The following is a 25,016-nucleotide window of genomic DNA, read 5'->3' as shown; positions in this document are numbered from 1 at the left end:
AGGACAAACCTGCCTTTAATGACTGTGGGAGTTCAAACTCCATTCGAAAAACCTCTCCCACTTCAGCTTAATGATTCCTGGGGCTTTCAGGGGTTTTTTGGTTTTCTTTTGTTATTTGTTTTGTGAACAAGCATTGGCATAAGAGTTTTATCTGTTTCTTAATCCAGTCTTTCTTAATTTCACATCAGGTGAGTTGTAAACTCCCCCCTGCCCCCCCCCCCCCCCCCCATGAGTCTCTCTTAATTGCCTCATTTTGTCCATCATCTCTGACTCACGTTTCTGGAAGGCAGCAGCTGGCAGTGTGGAGCTGTGGAGTCTCCAGACGACCCTTGTCGGACCCTTTGGAGTCGACCCTTTTACTGTATTGCTGCTTTTACAGAGACTCTTGTCTCTCTATTGCTTGTCTTCAGGTTGTCCAAAGTCCTGGGGGGGTTTTTCCTGGTTTGTAATTTGATTTTAGTGCTTTTGTGCAGAATGTGCTGTTTGGTACCAGATGGTAGTGTTTAAACTACATTTTTCTAAGCTCACAAAATTAGTTGGGATAAATATTATTGGTTAAAAAAGGGCAGCTTTTAAAAAATGAACAAACAAAAGCCATAGACTTTTCCCTAAACTTGAATCTTTCCTTCTGTTAAGAGGTGATTGACTTACTGGTTCAAATTAAGAACAAACCAGTACCAGACTATAGTTGTTACCCTCCCCCAAAACATGGCAAATAAATAACCATTTTAGAAAAAAGAACTCCCTTGTATTCACTGTATCAGCCTAAAAGGTGGCTGAATATTTAAGTACAGGCAGTATTTTACAGTTAAAAATACTAACAAAGACTACCCAAGCCATTCAGAATACATCTTAATCTTTTTATTTATCAAAATACACACACTTGAGTTCTACAAAACCCCATATAACAGTTTTCTTCTGTGTTTTGGTGATTTATATTAAATTCACTTACATCTCGAAGACCATTCTGAACAGACACACCACCATTAGTTTAATGTACCTTCAGTATAAAATGTGACCCTGTAATCTATCAAAATTCTCATAATTTAAATTTCATAAAAAAGCTAGAGATGGTTCATAATTATTACAGTAGCAAAGTGCTGTGCATTTACATTTTAAGAATTCAGAACATTCACATGTACCTCTCAAAATGGTGGAATGAAGTTCTCTTGAGCTACAGTGGGAATCAGAGTGTTCTCCAACTCCTTCTGCTTCTGCAGGAGGCCCTGGAATACATCAAATACAAGGTGAGTGTTCTGTCCTCCTCACACAGCCTGAACTAATGATGTGTCACTGTTTCAGACCTGAAAACAATTTACCTGTTGAGGTTCAATACTTTTAAGTACCCAACTTCAGAAAAAGCAGTACAAACTCTCTGTGCAGAGGGAACTTTGCAAAAGACTTGAAGTGTGACTGGAGTGGAAGCCAGTCCAGTTTCCAGGGATGACCATGCAGAGGGAAAAAGGACTTTTTCCCTATATATAACTGAAGCTCACTCCTTTGTGTAATGTCTCACATATTCTACTGTGTTCTTGTATGAAGCTGAACCCCAAACCTTGATGGGTATCAGCTTTTAGTCTCACCATAAGTGATACTTAAGATCAAGGGCAGCATTGCCATTTGTACCAGACCAGTGTCAGACATTTCAGGATATACACGTATATTTACTGTCAAAAGATTCAGGGGTCCTGCTTTGCTAATGGCTCTTCTAAGTACTGAGGAAGAAAAAAATCCATAATTAAAAAAAAACCTCCTGGAAGTGTACCCTTGTCTATTAAGTACCACATGATACAGGTATGTAAAGTAAGTTCATAAATTTAAAATGTCTTTTTACTGTAATTAACAAGATCATATATATTGATACATCTGGCACCTTGGTCTCCCTCTATTTTAGACCTGTCAGAAATAATTTGGTAGCAAGGAACTTAAAAAAAAAATGGTATTTTTCTCAGAGTTACAAGAGCTTTCTCAAAGATAAGGGTTACAGGCTGCTGGCACAGCTCAGCACAGACCTGATGCAAGGCAGTGGGTACTACAAGAATTTAGACACATATTCCTGTGGCATGGAAGCAGAGCAGCCTGTTAGACTTAACTTGGGATCCCTTAAAGGCAGCAGCTGCCTACTTTCAATCCCTTGATGAATTGCTTCCTAATTAATCAACAGTATGTGCTATTATTGTTAATGGGTCAGTGCAGTTTTCAGTCCCTGTGTCAATAATTACTTCTAATAATTAGTTTCTTGCATTTAGTAGCACGTTACAAAACCAACTCATAAAATAAACTGCCCTAAATAAAGCAAGAGCTGAGAAACAAGTAACATTGAAAGCTGACAGTTTCAATGTTTATCACTTGGTCTGCAGAGGTAATAGAAGGGCCTGGAGCACAGTAATGTGGAATATTTACGGAGGGACCAGCAGTGAGCTCTGTCCTCCCACAGCCCAGTGCTGGGCTACAGGCTGCTGAAGTGCCTTTATTGCCTTAGGAACATTAAGGTGCTCTGGTATGTACTGACCTGGTGTGGGGTGTTCTCCTTTTTCTTAAACTTTGGCCCTTCTTTTTCACAAATAATTCACTTTGCTGGGCTTATCCACCAATTTTTGATTTCAGTGAGGAAAATTAAGGCTGTTGCTTTTTCCTATTACTGCTGTCACCTGAGACATAGGCAGAGACTTGCTGTCTTGTAATGAATGCAGCAAGACACCCTCCCTTTGGCAGGGGAAGGCCCTCCTGTTTTCCCTAGTGTCTTCAGTTCCTCTGGGCTGCTACTGCAACAGCCCAACTGTATTTATCCATCACTTGGGCTGGGTGTGGAGTGCAAGGGCTAAAGACTGGTCAAATATTCTGTGAATTTTCCCAGACGAAAGAATGCTAAAGAATGGTCAAATATGTTGTGAATATATATATACACATATATATATATATTCTGAAACTATCAATCCACTGTATAGATGTATATATAATACAAAAACCAAGACTAATCATCTTCTGAAACAAAAGTCTGCTCATTGTCTAAATTGTATTTCAGACAAAATACTGCACTACTCATTCTTTCTCAGTGAAATAAATGATGCAAAACAGGTGTCATCTGCAGGAGTATACAATACTTAGATATACAAATATACTGAAGTTCAACAGTTCATGTCCTAAATGCATTCTGCAGCTGGCAGGGTATTTAAAAAAAAACTCCACATGTTTTAAATTAACTGTCTTGCAGAACCAAGATCCACTGAAAGACTAACCTTACCATTACTTTTTAGCCACTGTTAAGACTTGAATATTTACTATGCATCAAAAATGTAAACCTCTTTAAATATCCACGCCTTTTGTTCACCTCAGCAAGCAGAAGGATCAAACTGTGCTTTGAATCTGGCTTCACTCTTAAGCAAAATGCCACTGGCAAATGAAGCTTGAATACAAAATACTTAACAACTGTAGATATTTAACAAAAATGTTAATGAGCATTGGGGAAGACGAGATCCAGTCCAGCCCATCTGGGAGCTGTTGGAAACAGGCAGTTTTTCACTGTTCTTGGGTCACAACTTTTCTTCCTCAGCTGGGGTGTGTTATGACTCTTCCTTTGCACAAGGAATTTACCTGCAGCTGAAACACCACCTGTGCATGGCAGTACTTCCTTGCTAAAGCACAACAGGTAATCCAGGTAGTCAGTAACTACTGTAATTTTGGTGTACTTCAGTCTGTCAGATTTTTTTCCCTTTGATTATTTATGAAATTTTCCTCCCTCGAGGAAGAGGAAAATAAATACTGCTGCTAGCAAGAAAGTACTTTTAGAATGGAGCCATTCAAAAAGTAAGGGAAGGCACTGACAGATGTTTATCTTCAGTGTTTTTCAAGAACCAAACCAGATCTAAAGTAAATGTGTTTTTTTGTCTTGCAGCCCTGTCAGACCATTTAGAAGCACAAAAGAGAACTAAATGCTCGTGTTCCTGTCCAGACCTGCTGTGGGCCACACCTTGTTGCCAACAGGTGGAGTATCAAATTCACTCGTGTTTTAGTAACTCAATATCATTACCAGTAACTTACTACAAAGAGAACAACATATACAAACACACACAGGCTTTTGTGTCAGGAGCTCGTGTGTCTGTAGTATTAAACTAATTTTATTTTCAGAAAATCTGCCTGATTGACAAATCCTGAATTTTCTTTTTACATGCTAACAAATAGAGCTGTCTTGGAAGGATTTTGTAAGTGTTTACACTCCCAGTTTCCAAATATACAGGATTTTTCTAGGACTGACAACCCTTCTGCATCAGCCCCACTGCTCTGTTGAGACTCACTCATGCAGGAACTACAGAAGGGAAACTTCATTAACAAGGTTCTAGTGCTGTGTTAGAACACTTTTTTTTGAAATTCATACACTCTTACTACAGACAACCCTAACTATGGAAACAAAGCCATTTCTTTTGATTTCAGGTTTTCTCAGGCACTCCACTGTTTCATTGCTAATCTAAGGACTAAGGAGCCCATGGTGTGACTGTAAGAATTGTCCAAAACTGCAAGGCAACATGTGAAAAGTAAACTTATTAAGAGGTAACAAAAGTAGAGGACAGGACCCAAACCATAAATCGTATAATGGAAAATGAATTAAAGATTATGATATATAATAGTTTTGCAATGTTCATTTTTACTTAAGTATACATGCATGTTTATCCACTAAGTTGTTGCTTACCTGGCGTAATTTTGACAATCCTTTGAGAATTGCTTGTTGTCTCTCTCTAACTACATCAGGATTTAGAAGAGGATCTCTAACGTGATCTGAGCTAAAAATCTGTCGTGGCATTTGGTAAGAATCTAGAAGTAAATGTACATCAAATCAGTTAACAATACCCTTTATTAATTTTAATTTTGAAGCAGTAAGTTTTCACAGTTTGTCAAAATCAGGTTTTGTTGCTATCAAGATTATAATCACTGTTTTTAAGTTAAACAACACTTAGATTCCTAAAGCCCAATCAATATACAATAATGCCAGAGAAGTGCAATCATGCTTCATTAAAGGTAAAGAGCCGAAAAAGAGAGAGAAAATATTTTTTGGTTGCTTTTTTCATTTTTTTTTTTTAAACTTTTGTTGTGGTTGCTTTGTTTGGTTAATAGAGAGTATCATTTAGTTGCACATCCTTTGTGTGCAGGGCTGTGACCCATGTGGATTACTACAAAATTCTGTAAAAACAGACATAAAATTGGATAAAACTGTAGCACTGTAACATCTCTTCTACACGAATCACTTCAGTACCATGGAACTGTCGATACTGTGGGTCATGTGTTGAAGGTCTGGTCACTGGTGCCTCTGGATCGAGGTAATACACTTCCTTAGTTCGGACATAGGGGATAAACTGGGCCGAGGGAGGCCTTCCAGCCTCGGGCACAGGAGGAGGGGAGCTCTGCTCGGCATCTGCCTTGATGCTTTTCTCTCTTCTGCTACTGTTGTTATGCACCAGGAAATTAGAAGCGTGGATCTGTCTCTGTTGTACTTGGAGTAATCTGTTCTTAACTGCTGGAACAGGTGGTGATTCGGATCTGTATGAAACAACTGCAGTTAAGAAAAGCCCAAACAATACTTAAGTAATGTTATTAATTTTCTCAACTAGCAGAGGCAAGGAATCCTCAGAGGACAGGACTTCTTGTTCATTTACTCTGCTTTTATAATTGGAGTCTGTCTGGTCATGTGTATTTTTAATAGTAGACAATCAGCTACATCTAAAAATTCAGGAAAGAAAAGCAAATGTATTTCACTATTAATGTATTAATTTTATTAATGCAGAATATTGACGTACCTTTCTTCATTCACGTGATTCTTATAAAATTGTTCTTCCTAGGAGAAAGCAAAGTCAAAAGTAAAACCAAAAATCTCCACGTTTTTACATTAAAAGCTTTGATTTTTCAAAGTTTGTTTTGAAATTCCAAAAGGACTATTTGAGCTGGGTTCAGCAGAAAGGTATTTATCAAAGATTTGCATTAAAGAGACTTGCAGTGTCTATGAACTAAATTAAGCAAATTATAGGAATATTTTCTTCCATTTTCTATATCTTCGGCAGCTCTAAGCACTATCAAAAATACTATATATATATTTCTATGTCCTTGGAAAGCTGCATTTATAAACTGAAAGGTTCAACCCAAAACAATGATTATTAAAGGAGAGGTCCAGGTTTTTTCTATTTGAAGGTGTTAGAAACTGAGGTGTTTATGCATAGAGAGACTGAGCAAGGGGGAGAGAGACAGAAGGCAAGAGTATATTTGTTAGTATTTTCTTTAAACAAATTTTTGTTCCAGCCACAAGCTATATTGATACATGCTTATTGCAAATGGAAAATGATTCCACTAAGAAGGATGCATTTCTGTGACAAGAGAGTACATCCTCAGTAATCCATAATCTCTGTTTTCTTGAACAGGTGCTCCTATACCTCACCCACCACCACAACATAATGACTGCACACAAAAGAGCAAGTCAGTGCTGGCCTGCACTCTGCTTGCAATCAAGCTCCCTATTCACATAATGGATCAGTGGTTGTGAATAAATGAAAAAGAATCAACACTTTGGAGGACTGAAATAAGAGTAAAAGGTAATTCAGAAAATTCAAATATATTCTGCTCATGATGAACGAAATAGAGTTCTTAATAAAAAGGACAGCAGCAGGAAGATTTCAATGCTTCAGTTAGAGAACTGAACTCCCACCCAGGCAAAACTGTGGAACAAGAGTCTCAGAAATGCACATCACTGTTGTTAAAGCCCAAGCAGTTACCCACCTTCCTGACTCTGTGCCCCTTATTCCTCACAGCTGTTTCTTCCCGAGGTGAGGGAGACCTGTCCAAACAACCCCCCTTCCTTGCCCAGAGGTGCCCGGGGGTGTTTCTTTCCATCAGCTGAAGCAGCTCCATTTGTCGCCTCACTTTGTTTTCTTCCCTTTGTTTTTGTAGTTGTTTAGGGTATCTTTCTGATGCTGGAATGTATCTTTTCCCAGGCTTGTTTATGTTCCAGTCAGGTCTTTTGCTGTATTTTTCTGAAGATTTAATTTGTCTTTCTTTTCTGGCATATTGGTCATACAGGTCACTGTAAGTGCCACCAGTCTCTTTTCCTGATATTTTATTTTTATCTATATACTGCATTTCCTTCTGGTATTTTTTGCTGTTAGAGGTTTCTTTATATTCTATAGAAATATCAGGTGATTCGCAACACACAGTTCTTTCCTCAGCTGACTCAGTGTATGCTGCAGTATTAAAGTAATCTAAAAAAAATAATAAATTGCATTGTAACTCTAAGCTATTCAAATTACTTGGTTGACATTCGTATGCATATCAATCTATGATTATGATTTTATTCAAAAATGACTGTTACAGTTTTTTATAAAGCTTTTTTTATTCTTTTTTTATGTGGAAGACAGATAGGACCAGTAGAAGCAAACCTAGCAAGGAAGGGGAAAACCCCAAAAGATTGGAGAACAAAATCAAGTCACTGTAAAAGAAAATTTATGTAAAATGAAACAACATTCTTTTAAAATGCAGAATTCTACTTCTGTCATGGTACCCAAAAGTAAAGAGCAAAACACAGCTTCTGTATAGTTTTCCAGCATGCCCATGGTTTGGTCATACTCACAGCACTACTGGGAATAATTAACTTTCCTAATCCTTGTTGTCCAATGGAAATTATTTGTTCTATTTTTAAATTATTAACAATCTAGCTTTTTTCTTTACTAAGAGGCATTCACAAAAACATTATTTAATTTGTAAACTGTCCAAATTCACAGTAAAATTTCTACCAGCGCTATCAAAACCAAGAATATTACGTTGGTGCTTTGGCAAGCAGGAATAAAATAAAGCTTGCACTTCCCAAGTGACAAGCTAATACAGTTCTACATACAAGGCATAAAATGACTGGAAGTTTCCACTGAATTTGCTCATTCACACCTCATCTAGAACATTTAAAAAATGCAGACTAAGTTTGAGCTGGGTTTTTTAACGGCGTGATACAAAAACAAGAAGATGAAGACTGGAATATGTTCCATCTAGATGGACCTACAATTCTCTCTGGGTATTTAGCAAGAATGTAAACATTTACTAAACATTTGATTGTAAGCTCTCATTTTCTAATGAGTTTTCTAGTTCCAGAATTATTGACAATGATTCTGCCAATATATTCAAGGACACATTAGGAAAACCTCAGCCCTGCTTGATACCAAACCATATTACCTAAACCTGGGAACATTCACACTGAAGAATACTACAAATACATGTTTAAATGCCTTAATAAATTTGGGCCTACGTGGCTTGTGACTCTAAGTCAACCCTGTATTCCAGACTGTGTGATTTGAATCTGTAACCGGTAAGTACCAACTACACAAATATATAATTTCTTTAGAAGAATAAAGTGATACACTCTAATATACCAACATGCCTGTGTCTGTGCAAGTATTTCCTTCTAGTTTTATTCCATTCTGGCTCACAGTGATTTCACAAATTTGCTGCCTCTGCCTTTGCTGAGGTACCTCAGAGTGGTCGGTCGTACCTGTCTGTACAGCGGTGTCCTTCCGAGGAGAAACCTGCTGTTCACTGTGGCTCTTGACATCATCACAGAAATTGTTACTTTGATGTGAAATGCCAGAATGACAATTTTCACACTGCGTGTCACCTAAAAAGTTGTAAGTAAAATTGTTCCATTTAGTGACATATGTTCAATTTAAACCGTGCGATTGAGTTACCCGACTATAGTGGTGTTTCTTTATGTAATACAGCACCTGACACTTACTCAAATACAATATTCACCATAGTAGTCAACACTTGTATTTGTTTGGAAGGTAAATAAATTATAATGAAACTTGGTTTGTGAAGGAGCCATTTCTGACCCAAATGCAGACAGAGAGACAAACCCAAAAACACCCCGAACCAGAAACAATTTGCTTTCAAACCCCAAAGGAACAGGCAAACTGAGTAGGAGAAGGCTTGTACTTGCCACCACCAGGATTGTTCTGAACTTTGGAAATGTCATGTGCATTCTGAGCCACGTCTGGAATGTGCTGTTCTTGTTTTAATCTCTGGGCTAATTCCTGAGCTTTCTCCATTGTCTGATAGAGCTCTTTGGTTTTAAGAGTTGCGAGTTCCTTAAAAAAGAAAAAAAGGCAAATATGTGATAGTTTATTTTGAGAATAAAATAAATAGAGTTACTTAATCCCCATGTAATCCTCGAGGTTTACATATATTGTTATTTTGGGAAAATATTTTTTTTTTCCCAAAACTAAAAGTAGTTGAGTAAATACAATATGTAACATATAATTTCTATGATTATTAAGGATAAATTCAGAACCTCTGCTGTACTAATGAAGGTTGTTCAATCCTAGCATAGAAAAGTGAGCATTTAGATCCTAAAAGTTATTTGGATATTTATTTCCTTTCTAGTAAATTCATCTTTTTCTAGAAGCCATCTGATGTCAGCCTTTTGTAGCTTCCTGTATCATGTGGTTTAATGAAATGAAAGAAGCCTAAATAAAAATAATAAATCCACCTTCCTCCTAATTCCACAGGAGACAGTAAAAGCTCCCTAAAAAATGTGAGGGGGTTTCAGTTTCCAGACTCAGTGGGTTCAACTGCAGGAGACAAGGCCAGGGAAAATCTCATTTCCAAACCGTTATTCCCATCTCATCCCCCCTTCCTACTGCATTTGCAGGGGGAAAGAAGAACAACTGGTGGTGTAAAATGTTTTGAAGGAGCTGAGCAGTTACAGGCAAGGATGACCTTCCCTATGTTTTACCAGTCCCTGGAATCAGGGATCCACATGTCTGCAGGTTTTGGAGCAGTGACACTATGGAATCTGCTGCTGTTCCAAATAGGAAATGAACTGTAATAGCTGCTACTGTGGCAAAAGGAAGAATGAAACATCAGATGAGGCTTTTAACCTTCTACAGAGGTAGGAACATATACAAATGCAAAATTTGTACTTACCAAAGGTCAGAAGGTACTTTTGGTTTAACTTTTATATGAGAGCAGTATGTAAAGTTCAGCAATAGTTACAGAGGGGAAAGCTGTAGAACATGAATGACTTTTAAAATTACTGTTCCAGACTATATTCTAAGAAGTCTTTAATTCAGACTGAAATCACATTCAGTCAGATGAACTTCATGGTACTGAAGTATCTTAAAAGCATCGAGTTACCAATAACAATAATTGCATCACATACTCTGTGGTATTTTTTAATTTAAAATTTGCATTTTACAATGGATGTTTCTGCATTATTTAGAACTACATTTCCCTTTTTGCTAGTTCTTATAATTTCTCTTCCTGAAAATGCCCTTGTTCAGAAAAAGAAAGTTGCCTTATGCTTGTATGGTGTTATAAGTTTATCAGTTGAGGAAACAGATTGTGATTTCAAATTTCTAAATTTCAGAGTTTTCATTTTCAAAATGATGAAGTGACACAATTTTGAAGGTGAGGAACAAGAACCATTTTCCTCAAAGCTCAGTCTGACTATCTGCACTAAAGATAATGCAAAACCCCACCTCTTTTTGTTTTTGTTTCAGCATTTCTTCTTCAAACTGTTTCTGTAGTTGTTCTTTTTCTCGTGCCAGGCGCAGTTCTTCCTGTTGTTCCTCCCATTTTCTCTTCTCTTCCTCCAGTTGTTTCTTCTTCCTTTTTTCTTCCACCTGGGCCATTATTGCTTTCTAGCAGCACCAGGAAAAAAAAGGAAAAATACAACATTGAGGCATTATAAGCTATTTATTCATATACTTTCATATATGTGTATAATAATTGGATTTGGACAAATGACAAAAAGAAAAATCAAGACAATTTATTTCAAACACTTTTGGCTTTGTTTTTGGAAAACCACCAGCCCCATCGAGCATTTTGCAATACTGAGATACAAAAAGGAGCTTTTAATGTTTTAGAAAACACTTTTATTTTTCTTGTAGAGAAATGAAGGTCTGGTTTTTACTTTATGTATGTACTGTAAGCCAGGAGTTTGATCTAGCAGAGTAACAGTTTGACCAGAACAGTCTTCTAAATTTATACTGAGGCTTCTTTACATGGTGCTAGAGACACCACCATGGAGATATACATTCAGTTAGAGAGCCACAGAGGTTATGTAAATGTCAGTAAAGTGCATAAAAAGCTAAAGCTTCATGGAGTGGGAATCTGTAAATATTAGTCCTCCCCACAACAGTGGAGACCAGGAAAATGCACACAAACCTACTGGAGCTCTAAAGACTGACTGTACATTTTTGGAGGCAAGAATTCAGTTATAGAAAGGCAATCATCTCTTACAAATATTGAAAGGACACTGTAGAGTCTGACTGAATGAAATACTGCAAACAACTGTACATGCAACCTAAAGCGTAAAAGTCAAGTGCCTGCCTGGATTCTGGTATTAAATCTCATGCTTTATTCATGAGACATTACCTTTTATCCTTCCTTCTTATTAAAACAGTGTTAGACTTTAAAACAAAAGTCTACCTGATGTTCTAACTGTTTCTGCCGCCTCCTGTCTCTCTCTTCAATCTGTGCAGGGTCCAGGAGAGCCGTCATTGAACGGAGGAAACTAAGAACAAAGGAACAGGTAAATGTTTTTAATCATTGGAAAATAACCCTAAAGCCTTTCTTTGTTAGAATCAGTTAGATTTCATTTTCATATTGAGGTTATCGCATTGTATTAATTCATAATTATGGAATTCATTTTACTAAGGAACAAAGTAAGGTTATTTGCAGTAAATGTTATTAATGAACAATGGAAGCACTTGAGTCTTTCAAAAGTGAAACAACAGGTATTTCTGAAGAAAGAAAAAGTGAAATAAGATCCAAAGATCAGATTTAAAGAAATATTTTTTTTTTTTTAAATTTCTGAGGTGGTATCAGAAATGTACTGGCTGGGAAGATGATTATCCTTACACAGCTCACTCACCTGACTTTCTGACTCTGTTCCAAAGCACCATTTTTAGCAGCTTTTTCTGCATTTCCCACCTTTAAGGGCATGAGATTATTGCCTAAAGCTGCAGGTGAAAAAGGGTGAATAAAAGCAGTCAGCTCCTTAGGGTCAGGTGACAGGCAAAGACTTTCAGGCTGCTTTTTGTGCATTCCATTTAGGGGGTGTTGTGCATTAGCATTAAGGTGGTTCTTAAAAGAATCAAAATGCATTGCCCATCTGTCATGCTCTTCTGCCTAAATAAATATCAAGCAACAAAAAAAAGGAAAAGCACTCAATCACACTGTTTCTGTAAAGTGTGCTTCACAAAACAGACAATACACATTTTGTACAACAGGAACATTAGAAAAGCTCTGTTAGGGAGTTACAATACAGACAGCAGTTAATTCCTTAAATGGGAAAACAAGTCTGTCTGTTGCTTAAAATGCAAGTCTGATCAGGAATTATCCTGCTGATCCATATTTGGTCAGCAAAAACATCACTACTACATTTTCAGAAAAAAACAAACATCAAGATTTATAGAGCAAAAAAGTGTTGAAAAATAAAGTAAATTAACATAAGGTCAGGCTTTTTGGTAGTGTTTTTTCAATTTATAGTACTGTTCTGTCCCATGATTTTTCTAACAGGACTGGGCACTGCTTGTTAGAGAAGTCAGTACTGGCCCTGCCTCACTCTCCTCCTGTTGTGTCATTATTCCTTCTCTACTAACAAGAGCAAGTGGCTTCTTTTAAATTGTCTTACATTTACACCCTCCATTTTAATTCTGGACAGTAGCAGAATCAATGTGCTTTGGGCAGAGATATTAATCTCCAGCTTCCAATTTTCAGCTAAACATGCCTATTATAAAATAAGCCTTCCTTCAAAAACCTCTTTCACCCCCAGCAGCCACCAGTGCCATCCCAGCTAAGTACCTAAAACTTCTGAAGAGGTGACACACTGGGTGTAAATCTCTCTTCTGTACCACCCAGGCTTATCTTTTTGGCTCAGTGTTGGCAATTGGGACATTCCAATATATCACTAATTAAAGATTTTTACCTAAGGGGCTGTTGTTTTGCTACTGAGAAGGTTTTCACTTCTGATTGCAAGAACTGTTTCCCTGGAGGGACTGGACAATGACTACCTAAAACTTGCATTCTGCAAAAAAATACCTAAAATTATGTAATCTGATATAGTTTCTGGGAGTCCTTTCTTTAAATTCCCTTGTGTCAGCTAAGTTTAACACCTATTTTAAAAGAAGCATGAAAATCATAGTCCAAATAGTAAGTTACTCTTCCTCCTGTCCCTTTGAACACTCTGTGATATAGAAGCAGATCAGACAGTTGAAAAATCGACTTTATTCTTTTGAGGGTCTGTGCTGCAATATGCAAGAGTTCAGAGTATAAGACAACACTTGAAAAAACAGGTGTTGAAGCAAAGGAGGTTAAGTGCCCATTAACCTCCTTTCAGACAGAGGCTGGGAGTGAAAGTACTGGGGAGTTACTCACTGGTAACTGCACCCTCCTCCCACAGCCCAGCTATCCATTAAAAACAAGGCACTAATGAAGGAACCCTTCACAGCTGTGTTCCCTTCACAGCTGCAAAACTCAGTTTACAAAGGAAACCTGATCCCTTCAACAACTAAGAGGATGACAAGACTCGTGTTGCCTGTAGGTACACAACCGACCCGGGCACCAAGGGGTTCGTAGGAAAGTTCTATTCTAGTATTACAAGCTGTGGCATTAAAATGATGAATTGATGTTTAGGAATTGTATAACTGCTGTAAAATGCTTCAGTTGGGAGTAAAAACTGTAGCCTTGTAATCCAGAAGGCCACAGGCTATGAAAATTCATATCCATCAAGTTTTGGTAACCAGGCTTCTTGTTCACTAATAACACAAAACATCTCATGATGCGAAGACAGCTCATGTATGGTGAAAGATAAAATCCTGGAGTTAAAGCTGTGGACAGTAATTTGAGATTCTAGCAGCAGTACAGTCTCACTGCATGTTTTTTTATTTCAAAAAACAAAGTTTTTGGAAAAGTGTGTCAGTATGGGGCTGTATAAGAATGCAGAGCATTCCGCTGATCTTAAAAAAAATCTGTAAAGATAGTAACAGATAAAGGAAAGAAGTCAGCTTCCATATAAAGAAACTCCAGGGGTATTGACCCCACTGGCCAATAGGGACAGTATTAAAAGTCTCTTCAGGTATTCCACCTGCAAAGCAATTACGTTGCCCACACTTTCCTTCTAGATCCAGTATTGGAGACCTACATTCAACAGCCTGGAAAAACCAAAGTGTAAACAAGGTAAGGCTATTTTCTTCAATACTTTCTGGAGAAATGTTTTTTAACTTTTTTAAGGTTTCATAAGAGTATATGTGTATTAAAATAATATTTCTAGAAACAGGATTTAAACAGCTGTGTGCTACGCTGTACTTGTCTATAACTTTCCTCCTGTTTTCTCATCTCTTGTAACCTATAAAAAATTTCTTTTTATGTAGCCATTGTCTCTACACCACCTTCCAAACTCTAGTGCTTTTACATATGGTGGGAAAGAAAAAAAAACAGAAAGCAATATCCCTGTCTTAATCTCTGCAGCAAGCACTGTAACACCACACCAGACACAGTTTGTTCTCTGCCACTGAAATACTGGAACAGCTACAGGCTGAATGTTCAGTAAGTCCACCCTTACAGTGAAAACATGGACATGCTGCGAAAACATGGACATGCTGCAGATAATGATGCCTTTGTTGCCACTTCACTAGGTCTATGATTTCATCTTTTATTTCTTAGAACATGTAGAGAAAAACCTCTCTTATTCAAAAAAGTCCCTCTAAACTACAGATACCTTTGATAAATTAAGTTTTTCTTCTATTTTTCGTAGTTTAGCTTCTTCCTTCTGTTTGTCCAGCTCTTCAAGCCACTTCTTCTGTTGCTCATGCTTCAAAGCACTGAAAGGTCGTTCCTGTGGCACAGCTTCCTGAAATGAGATAAGTGCTAGTCCCTTGTACAAAAAATTCAATACCTTGTCTAGCCATGTAATAAAGACTTGGCCTTCAGTTAGTAAGCATAAGTGGGCTTTTCTCTAGCACAGAAAAAGTAAGTTTGTAACTGCAGAAAGTATCTGACTACTGTTAGAAAGATGCTAAATAAGCCAAACTTTGAACATTATTCTATCTTGAACCATCAGCTTGTCACTGTAGAAAACCTTACTTATATGTATCGTGAATAAAAATCCCTTCCTTCTTCCTATGGTTCACTGCTCAGTCTGTGTTCCAGGTAGTTTCAGCATCACAATCTAATTAGCAGTAATCTGTCTCAAGTAAATTACTTGTCATCTTCATTCTTCTGTTTCTGCTTCTTAAGATGTCTGTATTATTTAACAAACTCCACTGGCACTGAGAACTTCCCGTGCCAGCTGAGAAAAACCACTTTCAATCACTGCCTACTAGCCACAACCCAAAACCTACTTTTTGAACCTTCTGCCATCAATATTTTTTATTTTTGATAGGTTCCCACTACTCTATTTTTTCAACACATACTTAAAAATTAACTAATACTTCATGTCACACCTCTGGTACTGTTCTCCACATCAGCCTTGAAAATGCTCAGTCTTCAAAACATCAATATTTTGATAAACATTCATTTAGACACAATTATTTAGAGAGAGCAGAAAGATCTAATGAATTCTTCTGGTTTAAAAGAACTACTGGAGACAAACATTTGTTGTCCATAAATAAATAAAAAAAAAAACCCACATGCAATTTAAGATCTTACCCTGAAAACAAATGCTGTGCAACTGTCAGCTGGAAAGTCAGAAGAACTGAAATCAGAAGACTGCCCAGCTGGAGCTCTTGAAACATTCAGTGGAACTTCATCAGCCTCTGTGGCTAAAGCAGCTGTACAGGCACAGTTTTCCTCAGTGGCATTGACTGAGTCAGCTGGAAACACTGTCTACAAAGAACATGATCATTTTTAAGACTTTAGTTAGCTTACCTGTTTGGTTTATATTAAATAGCCTTTAACAATCAATAGACAAGTAAATTATACTCCTAGAAGCTGCTATTCATTAAAACTTCAGCCAAACTAAGCCTCTCATATCCAGTTTTCAGAGTGACAGCTGACTTTTTAAAAGGCAGAAGAAAAGTCCTATTGCTATGCTCATTATTATGTAAACAATCAAACTTATGTGAGAGCTCAAATGAACAATGTAAATAATTATGTAGCCAGGGATTACATTTGAGACTATTCCTCAAAACAGAACGAGAAAACATTTATATTTTTAGTCAGGAATCAAAATGGAAGGACAGGAACGAGTTGTTCATGCTACAAATATCTTAAGTTGCAAAGCTACAAACTGGAGCTACAGGTAAGTGTGGAACAGGGAGCTGCAGCTTTTCATACCAGGAAAGAGCTTAAAGTCACCACTGATATTGGATTCTACTGGATTTGTACAGAAAAGAAAACCTTGTATGAATTAGAAGTTAAATTGTTCTGCAGCAATGGAAACTCTGCTCTTCTGTATTTATGGACAGCCTTACCTGATCTGGGTCAGCTGTTTCCACTTTTTCTTTATGGGTTTTATTATTGCCAGGTTCTGCCCAGAAATATCCCCCCTCTCCCTCCAAGGTTTCTTTCAGTTTCTTCTTCAGTGCTACCTGTTCATCTTAGAAAAAAACCAAAACCTCCAATAAGAGTTCCTAATACAAACATTTAGCAGTTAAAAAAAAAAAGGCATCAATGCATGTCTACCCTGTTATTTTGACTGTAGAATGGACTACAAGAGTTGTCACCATTGTCTGACCAACCAGTCCCAAACGTGACTTTGCTCTTAAGAGAGTGGCAGCTGAGACTCTGCCCAGAGATGCAGAGGTGACTGGGGAGTCCCTCTAGAAGAAGAAAACACCAAAGGCTTAACTATTTCCCAGGGAAAGAGGGAAAACTAACCAAGCATATAAATTCTCTCTATTTTATTCTACCAGTCTTCGACTACTAAAACATTATTAAAACCAGTGGAACTATACATGAAAGCTACTGACAAATGCATAATTAAACCCTTAAACCAAGTGGCCTAAATCCCAGCTGAAAACAAAACACAGCACTCCATGGGAATCATAAAAAGTTTAGTTTTAAACATGTTAAGCATATTTAGTTTTCTACACAGATTCTCCTTGCTTGGTGAGGGGACAGGGGTGCAAAGTGTTTCAAATTCAAATTGCAATTTGATACATTCAGTCCTGCTTGTAGATTAGGCTGACGCTTGTCCCATTAAAATCCAAGATAATGTTTAATTGGTAAACATGCATTTTTGCCGGAATTTATTGATAATCTTTGCATAAAATTTTGAAATTCAAGACTCTTAATCTCTCTTGGAGACTAGTGAAATTATGTACTTTTCAATTTGCAGCAGATGCACTGATTATAAATAAATTTAAGAGAGCATAAGGAATACCAAGTTTCTTGGCATCCTGAGTGTAATAAAAACTGATCAAAAATATATTCTATACATCATAAATACCTAATTCCTTCTTCCACTGGATCTTTTTAAATTCCAGTAAGGCTTTCTCCCCTTCTCTTTCACCCAAGGTACTAAATATGTCAGCAGGTTTCCACGAATCCTTTCTAGAAAAAAAGAGGGAGGAATAAAGAATTTTACCTAAAAAGCTAATCTGTTAATTTTAAAGGTAACTTTTAAATTTATAAACAATCTTAATGTTATTAAGAATCTTAATACAAGTCTTTACTGGGGACACAATTTTTGTACACAATAACACAAATCTACCTACATAACTTTCTGTCCTGGCTGTGGATGTGCTTCTTGTTTCCTGCTTGAATCACAGTTCCCTTCATCTGGAACTGATGAAACTTCACAGTCTTTTTGGAGTGATGCTACATTGTTTTCCTCTGATGCCTCATTAGTATCTGTGGACAACATAAATATGTAAAAAAATAAATATACTTATGACCACTAAACTTTCTTCAGCACTGAGAAAATACTTCAGGAACAGCAGAAAATTTCAAACTCCACACTATTTAGCAAAAGTGTTTTCAGCCCTGCTTATATACTTAAGACACGTAAGTTAGAACTTCACAGGGTATTTTTAGAATGCCAGACTTTCAGTAAATGCTTATTCTTGGCTAAAGGCTCAGACTTTGGGACTCTACTTAATTGCAGTGTCTTATTCTTGGTGGCAAAGAGCTGACCCTCTCCACAGACCCACCAACAGGAGTAAGGGTGCAATGCAGGAAGAAACACAACAGTTCTTATGCTTCTGAGTGGAAGAACTGGGGAGGAAAAAAACAACTACTCAGCTGTAATATTTGCAGTTAAGCAAAAAGATACGTGTACATCTTTGGGCCAGAGGAAAATGGCAGCACTGCTCTTGCAAGACCTGAACTCTTCACAAACCAGAAGGGCCTGTCTCTGAGGCAGTGATACAGTGCAATTCTTTGTTTTCTACCCCAATGTAAAATTTGCGTGAAATATTGCCAAAACTCCTTGCTGGTTTGCTTTATGAAGTACTGGAATACTATCAAACAATCCCTAGTTTTTACTGTTAAAATTATCAAATGCTTGGTTCCCAACAGTAACAAAAAATTTCACATCCATAACAGCAAACAGTATTTTGTCCAAGACCATTAAATATAAGAGTAACATCTCTACAGCACGCAAATAAATTATCAACTCTGACTTAAGCTTTCACATTTTGCTGTTTCCATGAAATGAACTTATTCAAGAGCTGGTTTCTTACCCATTTCCTCTTGCTTTTCATTATGAGTCTCAGAGATGCTTCTAGTTCCTTCTTTAACAATCATCAGAATCTGTTGGAGCTGTTCTTGTGTTAAACACACCAAACTTGTCAAGTCTTCACCAGATACAGATGGGGTTTGAGGTTTCTGTTTAGCTTTTTTAACAACATTAGGATCCTCTGAATCAGGATATCTGTTTGTGCCATCTCTTTGGAAAATCAAAGAGGGACCTTTAGTTGTGGCTTCATGTGACGAGTGTTTAGCAACTTGCAGTTTTTCACCTTTTGTCATTGATAAGCTTGAGTCACTCCTTGGTTTTGCTACGTTTTCCTGCTTGATACAAGCATTTTGTGTTGACCTCAGGACATGCCCAGCGTGCCTTGTTCTCAATGCCTGTTTAGGTGCTCTGGCTTTATTCCCCATCTGTTAAAGCAAAAAGATTTCCCCATATGTTAAATAAAGAAATAAAACTGTATTTGAAACAAATGAAAACAAGATCGAAGCAACAAATAAAGTAAGTGTCATTTTTCTTCCTTGGTGGACACTTGTAATTATTTCCTATGTATTAGGGCCTTTTTCAGCCTTTCCTTCCCTAACCCACTGCACTCCAGTTTACTCAGACAGAGACAACCTGTATGACCAAATTAGAACTTAAACACACTTCTGATCCCTATTTTACCAGAATTCCTTTAGGGTCTCTGAAAGTTCTGATTTATATGATTGCCTGTACTGCTTTAACTTCTTGGCCAAGAAAAATAAAGCATTTTACAAAGGTAAAAATAGTCACAGAACTTTGAATTTATCCGTTTTAACTGCTATTGTGAACCTGAGAAATCACAGAATATCTCAAGTTATAAGGGACCCATAAGTACAAATTTCTCTTTCCTAAATATAATTGATTACAGATATTTAGGTAGTTCAAAAGAATTCTCAAATTTCTCTCTTAACGAACTAAATAGTTAATCTATGTATTCTAATAATTTTTCTACTTACCTTCATTGCAGGCTTTGATTTGTCTTTTGGGAAACAAACACAAACATATGAAAGAAGTATTTAATGACAACTTCCTCCTGAAAAACAATCTTGAGAAATCAGTAAACTGGTATATTCATCTGGGTTTTGTAGGTCAGGGGAAAATACTTTGCCTGTAACATCTGCCCTGATTATTTTACTTTTTTTTACTTATTTCAGTATACACACTTTAAAAGTATGTTGGGAAAAAAAATTAGATATATTCCAGTAACTAGTTCCAGTTTTATACAGATCTAATAAAATTATTGTGCCAGTCTGGCCCTCCCCTGTTATTCATTATTCCTCAGAGCCCTGTGGTAATGGCTTTATCTCTGGTTACATGATGTTATGTCTCCACTGCTGAGATGCCATCCATTATTTCTCCCCACATCTATCCCCTGAAACACCCTTAAGTCTCTTTTAACTCAAATCCTAGAGGATGCATAGAGGTGTAGTGGTCTCAAAAACAATAGTAAGTACCATGTTGAGTTTAATACTTATGAATAAAAAATATTATAATAGAGGGAAAGTGGTACTCGAGAAATCCTGCATACATAGCTAATGCAAAGGGAGAGAAAGTAGTAGAGATATTATTTTACTGGGACACATCTATTGGAAATAAGGCTTCTTCAGCAGCATAATCCAGTTACTGCTCTGGCAGTGGCTGCTGATCATTTTGCACTGGTAGCACCTGCACCTTTTTTTGGCATTAACAATTGAAGACACTGGAGAACTGTTGTTAAAGTCTGCAAAACAGCACTATTAATGGCTTCCAACCTACATGACCATTTTAAAATTTGGGAGAATGCTGAACTGTTGTCCTGCAGGGACAGGCACTTAATCCTGAACCACCCTGGTTTCACCACTACGTTTCAGTAGTAAAGGTGTTCTGTGGCCGTTTTCAACTCTGGGTTGTCAAGCATTCAACCCTCATCTGAGTAGGTAAAAGTCACTTTTTGACTTCTTTCTGACTATTCAGAAATTAAGTGTGATTCTGTGTGCTATTCAAACCAAACTTCTCTGTAAAAAAGAGAAACACAAATAGGGTCTTTTCCCATCACAGTGGGGAGATGCATAATGTGGAACTCCAAAGTCCTGCTTATGTGTTATTTTCTTTGATTTTTTTTTTCTGTGTAAGAGAGAAGCATCTGTCTCCAGCAGCAGCTTAAGCTACTGCAGAATAATCCTGCTTTAGTCCCTAAGACTGTGAGCAGTGTCTGTCAGTGCAGAAAACCGAAATTCAGAACTAATACAATCTGACGCAATTTTTGACATCATTCTACTCAAGTGCTGTTCATATAACCAAGTTAATTTCTGGAGAAGAGTGCTTGTTCAAGGCTAGTTCACAGTCCAAGGTAATGCTTTATCTTGGAGCACCCTGGAACATGCACTGGCCCTATGCAGCCAATGCTGCTGCTGCTGGTTGTAAAGAGCAAAAGCCGTAGCATTGCTGTTTCAGAGGGATTGCAGGGTTTATTACCAGTACACTGATGTTCCTTCCTGACTCAAAACACCACATAAAGCCCCATTAAACAGCTGTCTGGTAAATGCAGAAAATCAAATCTAATTTAAAAGGCATTAAATGGGAGAATTTCTGTATCCTGATGATGTAGAACAGCTACAGAAAGTAGCTGTAAAGCAGCAAATGTATGTCTGACAAATCACAAAAATAGAATTTATTAACATTTAATCATGAGCATATACTGGAAAAGTCTATTTTAGATGGCAGTAATGAGATTTGGCCTAAATAAACTGCTTATTGAAAATTAAAAATGTCAGCTGCCAAATACTGAAGCTGCTTTCAAGTAAAAGATGACTGTAATGATGTATTTCTGTGTAAATTAAGCAGAGAGTTATTAGGCCTCTTTTTTCCCTGGTAAGTAATGTGATACAAAGTTAAAAAAATTATCCAATTGTGCCAGTTGATACACAATAGCACTTTTATGAATAGAAGCAAGACTATTGGCCACCTGTTCACAGTGGACAAACTATTCAGAACTTCACTATCAACCTACTGTTCAGAATCAAGGTCCTGAGCAAAAAGACTTGTAAATAATAATGCACAAACATTCTTCCTGATCTGAAAAATATTTCAATAAAGCTGTGCTTTGTGTTGCTTGGATCTTAGGTTTAACTTCAAGAAGCTTTAAAGATTACTTGAGATAAATGATTAAAAAAATACCAGAAGCAGCTAAAATTAGCCTAGGCCTTCCATCCAGTACTTCAGTTTCAAGCTTCAGTCCATCACTGCAAAACGAAAGAGAGAATGGAATCTGAAATATTGAGTAATCTGACAATGTAACATCATTACATTAATAACAAGGACAATCGTACTTAATTACAAGCCAATATTTACTGTTGGTCCAGATGGTCTTTCATACCCCAAGCTTTGAATGTTTTGAGAAGTTACTTAATACAAAGAAATCAACGTGTCTTGAAGAGAGTATATTTTTACTGAAAAAACTGGATTTGGTGTTGCAAAGGTTGATGCTGAAGGTGCCATTCACACATATATATATATATATGTATAAATATATAGTTATCCAGTGCAATACACCTGCCTCAAGAATTTCGTCATCCTACAATATAAACTGTGTGCTACAAAAACGACTCAACAAGTCTCCCAGAACGCCAGCACTGACCACAAAGAGGGGCTGTGTTCTGGTAACAGCCCTTCATTGTGCTTCCATGCACAACAATCCACCTTTCCAAATGGAACAAGCTTTATTAGAAGGGTTTATTAAAAGACAAAAGCGTGGCAGTGCTTAGGCAAAGTACACACACACTCATTTTTCTACTACTCATAGCAGGGTTGAGAAACCCTACTATGAAGATCAGTGTTCAAAATAAGACTTGTCTTCAAGCTTTCATTAAAAAAAAAAAAAATTAAAAAAAAACAATGCAGCGAGCACGGAACTTCCTCGGGGGCCCGGAGCGGTGTGACCGGAGCCGCTCCCCGCAGCCGAGCCCGTCCCCGCTCTGTGCCGCACCGCTGAGCCGCGGTGTCCCCAGTGTCCCGTCCCCAATGTCCCGTCCTCCTCCACCGCTTCCCAGACCCCTTCCCGAGGCCCTCCCGTGGGACGGGCCGTCAGTCCCGGCTCTGCCCCGCTCCCCGTGCCTCGGCCACGCGGCACCGCCGCGCAGCGCTCCGCGGGGGCGGCCGGGCGAGCGGCGCTGGGGCCGTCCCTGCCCGGGCACCGGGAGCGCCTCCCGCCGCCAGCCCAGCCCAGCCCAGCCCCGCTCCCTCCTTACCCCAGGTTCATGGCTGTGCCCGGCGGCCGCGGAGCCGCGCGGAGCTCCGCGCATCGCCCGCCCCGTCCCCGTCTCCGTGATCCGCGGCCCCGCTGAAGGAGCCGGGCGGCGATTGGGCTTCCCGAGGGCGGGATTTGCCAATGGGCTCCTGGAGCACTGCGGGGCGGCGGGGCCGGGAGCGCTGGGGGATGGAGTCCCGCACCCCTCCCGCGACTGGGAGCGCCCCAGGGAAGGAGCTCCGCGCCCTCCTCCCGGGGGATGGAGTCCAGCACATCCCTCGCGGCCGGGAATCCCGGGGGATGGAGCCCCGCACCCCCCCCGCCGGGAGTCCCGAGGGATGATGTCCCGCACACCCCTCGCCTCCGGCCCCGCCGGGGGTGCGCAGCAGTTGCCGGGCGATTATCCCCGGGCTCGGGCCTGAGCTGCCTCCGGAGCGTGGGAGGGCGGCGGCTGCTCGCTCGCCTTTTAGTGCGTTTATTTATTTATTTTCTGGTGTGGCTTTGGCGAAGCGGAGGAGGCAGGAGAGGGGGGCGACGCTGAAGGTGGGGGACCGAACAGCGTCTGGAGCCGGCGAGGGCTTCACCCGCCCGCCGGGTGTCCTGGCGCTGCGGGGGGAGCGGATCCCGTCAGGAGAGGAGGGAGAGCCGGCCGGGGCAGCTGCCCGGTGTCCGGGCTGGCGCGGCGGGAGGGGAGGGCGGGGAGTCCCGCGTAGGACGCTTCCCATCCCTCCCTCCTGCCATTCCAGCGGGCGGTGGATCGGTGGATCGTGTCCCGCTCGTGGGCTCTCCGTGGGACTTGCTTTACTCTGGGCTGCCGAAGTGGTTTCTGCATCACGGTCCTGCTGAACTTTTGAGATCCGGCCCTTCGCCATCGCCACTGGTTTGGTGGGTTTCCCAGCCCGCGCTCCAGGTGCTGGTGGGTGTTCCTGGACCGCTTCGATGCTCTTGAGCAGCGCTGTAGGAGCGGAATATTGAGCACTGTTGTTGTGTAGGTACAGCTTCTGGAATAATGGGACGTGTAAACGTGCAAATCAAATGAATCTACATATTGCCTCATTTTCAGGATAATAATATCGAACTTATTTCAGGAGGATTTGCTTATGTTCAAGAGTGTAGTCAGATTCCAGAAAATGCTTCAGAGCCCGTTTAGATATTTTACTATTCAAGATGGCATTTAAGCTTATGCTTAAAGCCAAATGCTTACTGAAATCCTTGATTTCAAAGGAGGTTAAGGCCTTAAGGCTTGTCTCGAATAGTGTTGCTTCTAGACGAGGTTAATTTTGTCTGGACAAAGGTACCACAGATACAAGGGCAGATCCTCTGCGTGTTCTCCAGCTGTGCTTACTCCAACTGACAGTGACAGAAGTGTTGCCCTTTGGAGATTACAAAGAAAACAAATAAACAATAATAGAAAAATAGACAGTGAGGCTGAGTTTAATGTGTACACAGAACCTCTGAACTGCTTTGTTTGTTCTATGAAATTAACGTGTCAGTCATCAGACAAAATTATATTTTCTGGGGGATTTTTTTACAAATATTGCCTCACAGCTTTTTGTTTGGTGTTTATGGATTGATAGATGAGCTAAAAAGTCTTTGAAACATTCATTTAGGGACTAGAACAAGGGAGGAAAAGAAAGCCAGGAGTTTTTCTCAGTAATGCACTGCATATGAAGTCCTGTGAAGCACAGAGCATACAAGATAGATTGTTGATACCTGCTGCCATTTTTGGCTGCCTTATATCAGTGTCTCTAAGTCTCCCTGGGATGTCATCAACAATAACCTCTGAAGATTACTTTGTCTATATGATATAGTGTAGGTTCATCATTAATTCCAGGAATTAAAATTTGTTAACAGTGATTCAAACCAAAAGAACACATGGTTATCAAAGTGTTGAACAGTGCTTTCCCGCAACAATATTGAAATCTGAATCTTAATCATTAGGAAGGGTATTGTCTGTTTAATTTCTTAAAATGTTTTTGTGTCTGAAACAATCAGCTCTTCACTGTCATGGATCTCATATGCCTGATTTCACCCCACCTCTATGTATCTGGTCACAAGGTAATAAGACCTGTGAGATTTCATCCCCAGCTTCAGAATGGATTTCCTAAA

The 25,016-nt window shown here is 39.0% G+C and overlaps 1 protein-coding gene and 2 long non-coding RNA genes across 7 annotated transcripts; 2 read left to right on the top strand and 1 right to left on the bottom strand.

The window, feature by feature from the left end:
• Positions 1 to 253: 253 nt before the first annotated feature.
• On the bottom strand, positions 254 to 23,100 carry CCDC66 (coiled-coil domain containing 66). Of its 4 annotated transcripts, none has more exons than XM_027640841.1 (20): positions 22,909 to 23,100; positions 21,839 to 21,903; positions 19,639 to 19,661; positions 18,648 to 19,068; positions 17,682 to 17,817; positions 17,414 to 17,517; positions 16,437 to 16,561; positions 15,673 to 15,849; positions 14,744 to 14,875; positions 11,897 to 12,153; positions 11,452 to 11,536; positions 10,500 to 10,661; positions 8,960 to 9,107; positions 8,516 to 8,638; positions 6,760 to 7,238; positions 5,790 to 5,827; positions 5,249 to 5,532; positions 4,688 to 4,809; positions 1,143 to 1,226; positions 254 to 479 (listed from the first exon to the last, which is right to left on the bottom strand). In XM_027640841.1, exons 1-19 carry the CDS (start codon positions 22,917 to 22,919, stop codon positions 1,146 to 1,148), a joined length of 2,973 nt encoding a protein of 990 aa, XP_027496642.1. In that variant the 5' UTR covers positions 22,920 to 23,100; the 3' UTR covers positions 254 to 479; positions 1,143 to 1,145. The 4 variants fall into 4 exon arrangements, with proteins under 4 accessions (XP_027496642.1, XP_027496643.1, XP_027496641.1 ...); XM_027640842.1 differs by having other exon boundaries at positions 254 to 438; XM_027640840.1 differs by lacking the exon at positions 254 to 479 and having other exon boundaries at positions 879 to 1,226; positions 22,909 to 23,099.
• On the top strand, positions 2,823 to 5,354 carry LOC113946011. The gene is made up of 3 exons (XR_003527261.1): positions 2,823 to 3,984; positions 4,747 to 4,801; positions 5,246 to 5,354. It is a non-coding gene; the product is annotated as an uncharacterized LOC113946011 (long non-coding RNA).
• On the top strand, positions 8,540 to 20,017 carry LOC113946010. 2 transcript variants are annotated; one of them, XR_003527260.1, is made up of 5 exons: positions 8,540 to 8,648; positions 9,671 to 9,910; positions 13,492 to 13,567; positions 14,148 to 14,202; positions 19,650 to 20,017. It is a non-coding gene; the product is annotated as an uncharacterized LOC113946010 (long non-coding RNA). The 2 variants fall into 2 exon arrangements; XR_003527259.1 differs by lacking the exons at positions 8,540 to 8,648; positions 9,671 to 9,910 and having other exon boundaries at positions 12,165 to 13,567.
• Positions 23,101 to 25,016: the final 1,916 nt, after the last annotated feature.

This window comes from Corapipo altera, unplaced genomic scaffold (genome assembly GCF_003945725.1).
Source record: "Corapipo altera isolate COAL_440 unplaced genomic scaffold, ASM394572v1 55, whole genome shotgun sequence".
Lineage (NCBI taxonomy): Eukaryota > Metazoa > Chordata > Aves > Passeriformes > Pipridae > Corapipo > Corapipo altera.
This window is presented reverse-complemented; position numbering and strand designations above follow the sequence as displayed.